General features: G+C 38.2%; 1 protein-coding gene across 1 annotated transcript; it reads left to right on the top strand.

The window, feature by feature from the left end:
* The first annotated feature begins 3,042 nt into the window (after positions 1–3,042).
* LOC100955503 (putative olfactory receptor 2W6) lies at positions 3,043–4,005 on the top strand. The gene has a single exon (XM_003801886.2). It carries the CDS (start codon positions 3,043–3,045, stop codon positions 4,003–4,005), a length of 963 nt encoding a protein of 320 aa, XP_003801934.2.

Below are 4,005 nucleotides of genomic sequence, written 5' to 3'. Positions count from 1 at the left end.
TTTAAATAGTGTGAAATTTTCTTGTCTGGTCAAGAATGCAGACACCACAGAGGATATACAAGATTGTCTTGTTTTCCAAAACAATAGGAACACATTTAAATGCCAGAATTGACAAATTATATCACTATGATTAAATAATTAATGCGTATGGATTCTGTGAGAAAACTGTCATATCACTGTGTTTATAAGCCATTTTTCTGGGTTCAAACAAGGATAGACACATTCACATAGCATTTGAATAATATTCTTGACAAATAGAGATGTTAGCCATTAGTTATAGCCATAATTCTATAAATGGAAGAATACAATCCTCACAAAGGAAAGGTTTGGTAAGGAAGAGTAATGATTGAATTGATGTGACAATATGAGGAGAAAGGACAGTGAACAGATGATTTAAGCACCATGAAAATGTTGGATTCATGAGGATAAAAAACAGAAAGAAAAGAAAAGAACTTGGATTTGTATTCGATTTTATGGTCAATGAGTATTCATATACATACGTATAAGTAATAAGGAAAATTCTGTGTATAATAACCATGGAAAAAGGCATTCATTGTCAGTCACAGTCACCTTGCACTTCCTTTCGGTACGGACAGGTGAGGCCAGGCCGAGGCTCATTCTAGCTCATTCTGTGCCCAATGAACTCAAGGGTTCATACATCCTGCTGGGCAAATTTTAACTATACTTGTCACTTTCTGAGTAAAAATGTGGTTTGTCTACATCTTTGCCTGTAATATCATGACAGCTACCTACTTATCTTATTTAATTTATAAGCAATAAGACTTATATTAAATTGCGTGCCACAAATCAAAAGACATAAATTGCAGCCCCAACTTTATGACTCATTTAGTTTTGATATGCAGATTTGGTATAATTACTGTGCTGCTCAACTCTACAGTTAGAATTGTGATGGATGGAGTGATACCTTGAGCAGAATCACTGGGGATCTAGTTAGTTCCACGTACCAGCTCCGTGATCAGGGGCAGGTTATTTCATCACTCTCTTAGCCTCAGTGGCTTAAGCTATGATGTTGAATAGTAAAACTGCTGACCTCCTAGGGCTTCATTGAGAATTAAGTGAGGTAAACTGTATCAAACACTTAAGATTAGGGCCTAGCTAATAAGAGGTACATACGTTAGTTACATTAATATTTAAATAACTTATAATTAGTGATTTTTATTATTTTTCAACATTTAAAACATAGGGTGGCATCTGTGGCTCAGTGGATAGGGCGCCGGCCCCATATACCAAGGGGGGCAGGTTCAAACCCACGAAACTGCAACAAAAAAATAGCTGGGCATTGTGGCAGATGCCTGTAGTCCCAACTGCTCAGGAGGCTGAGGCAAGAGAATCGCCTAAGCCCAGGAGTTGAAAGTTGCTGTGAGCTCTGATGCTACAGCACTCTACCGAGGGTGATAAAGTGAGACTATCTCTAAAAAGAAAAAAAAAATTTTTTTAATATATAGAAATTTACAAAGTCTCACAGGAAAACCACATATGCTTTACAGTTTAGATAGTAGCTCTTGCTTTAGATACATATGTTCTTCCAACTATGTTTAAAGAAATCAACATTATAGATATAAAGTCTCAGTCTTTTACCCAGTTTCCTCTGCAGAGGCATCTACTATCATCAGTTTTGTATCTACCCTTTCAGTTCATTCATGTATCCCTATATGTTCTTTCTTAACCATTACATAACATCATTTTTTAAAATTTCCATTTTACAAGAAGTGGAGCAAAAGCCCTTACTAACAATGCTGCTTGATTATAAGCATTGTTCCTCATTTATCAAATCAAAGGATTGTCTGTCCACCTAGATATTATCATATTGTCCCATCTATAGAAGCTTGTTGCAGCCTCTGGAGTGATGACTGCAACAATCCTTTAATTTTCAATAAATTTTGAAGTTCTGATGTCCAAAATCTTAAAGCTATTGTTGGGAACATATGCCACAACATAATTTAGTTACGGCAAAGCATTCTTAGAGCAGTGGATGTGAACCCTGTTTTGTGCCCTATGTACCTGAGAAATACAATACACTTCCCTTCAATGAAAGTCACAACTCTATTACTTTTACTAAAAGCTTAAGAAAATATCAAAAAATATTAGTAAGGAGGACTCTGCCTCTAGCTAAACTACATTAGATAGTATATTCATGCTAGGACATAAAATGGCCACCTAATAATTATACAAGTAAAATATCTTAGAAGATATAAAATCTTTTTGTTCTACAAGATCTAAAGAGACAGCAAAATAAAATATTCAATGTAGGCTATCTAGAAGTGGAGCTTTTTGTGAGAATAAAATGTGGATAAGAAGAAGGGAAAGGCTTTTAAAAGAATTCTGGCTACTAGTTGCATCGGGACTGACTTCTGGAAATTACTTCTATCTTTTCATTTTTATAAAAAAACATTCTCGACATCAGAAAAATGTTGATGCAAAATATGATTTTATCATAGGGGATTTGGATAGGTTGGGGTAGAGGGGATACTTAGGTAATGACATATGCCGTTTATTATTATCTTGTCTGATGCGCATAAGCCAAGGTCATGTTCCAGTAAATAAAACAGATGGAGTCAGAAGTGTAGACATAAACAACAATGAGGTAATCTTCCTAAAATTTTCTTGATCACTTGTACCCTGCTGAGTTTGGATATAACTTTATGTTTCCCAGTGTTGATGAGACAGTATTTAGAAAAGATTTCACTGATCCATATATACAAGGCATTATTCGTATCATGTGTTATGTATGGGTAGGAAAATTTGCTAATTCCCCATTTTAAAAAAAGTGGAAAATGCTGAGTGTCCAGTCCCTTGTAAAATAATCTGCTTTTGAAAGTAATTTTTTATATCATGCCAAAAATGTAAAATGTTGGCAAATAATCACAGCCAGAAGTCTAAAAAACTCTCAATATTATTGAAATTTTGGGTCAAGCATCCACACATCCAAAGAAGTTTTATTCTACCTTTTACCAATAATTCCATTTAGAGAGAGTGTATCTATGCTCTTCACAGATGCTAATCTTTCTCCCAACAGGTGATATGTGGTTACAGGTGATGGAAAAGGACAATACAAGTTCTTTTGAAGGATTCATCTTGGTGGGCTTCTCTGACCGTCCCCACCTGGAGCTGATCCTCTTTGTGGTTGTCCTCACCTTTTATTTGCTCACTCTTCTTGGCAACATGACCATCATCTTGCTTTCAGCTATGGATTCTCGGCTGCACACCCCAATGTATTTCTTCTTGGCCAACCTCTCATTCCTGGACATGTGTTTCACCACAGGCACCATCCCTCAGATGCTGTACAACCTTTGGGGCCCTGATAAGACCATCAGCTATGTGGGTTGTGCCATCCAGCTCTACTTTGTCCTGGCCCTGGGAGGGGTGGAGTGTGTCCTCCTGGCTGTCATGGCATATGACCGCTATGCTGCAGTCTGCAAACCCCTGCATTACACTGTCATCATGCACCCACGTCTCTGTGGGCAGTTGGCTTCAGTGGCATGGTTAAGCGGCTTTGGCAATTCTCTCATAATGGCACCCCAGACATTGATGTTACCCCGCTGTGGGCACAGACGAGTGGACCACTTTCTCTGTGAGATGCCAGCACTAATTGGCATGGCCTGTGTAGATACTATGACCCTTGAGGCATTGGCTTTTGCCTTGGCAATCTTTATCATCCTGGCACCACTGATTCTCATCCTCATCTCTTATGGTTATATCGCACGAGCAGTACTGAGCATTAAGTCAGCTGCTGGGCGAAAAAAGGCCTTCAACACTTGCAGCTCCCATCTTATTGTTGTCTCTCTCTTCTATGGTACAATCATATACATGTACCTCCAGCCAGCAAACACCTATTCGCAGGACCAGGGCAAGTTTCTTACTCTTTTCTACACAATTGTCACCCCCAGTGTTAATCCCCTAATCTACACACTGAGAAACAAAGATGTTAAAGAGGCTATGAAGAAGGTGCTAGGAAGGGGCATGCAGAAGCATAATAAGGGGTAG

This window comes from Otolemur garnettii, unplaced genomic scaffold (assembly GCF_000181295.1).
Source record: "Otolemur garnettii isolate 467f Iridium unplaced genomic scaffold, OtoGar3 scaffold00223, whole genome shotgun sequence".
NCBI classification, from domain to species: domain Eukaryota; kingdom Metazoa; phylum Chordata; class Mammalia; order Primates; family Galagidae; genus Otolemur; species Otolemur garnettii.
Note: the sequence above shows the minus strand (reverse complement) of the source record. Positions and strands in the feature narration are given on the sequence as shown.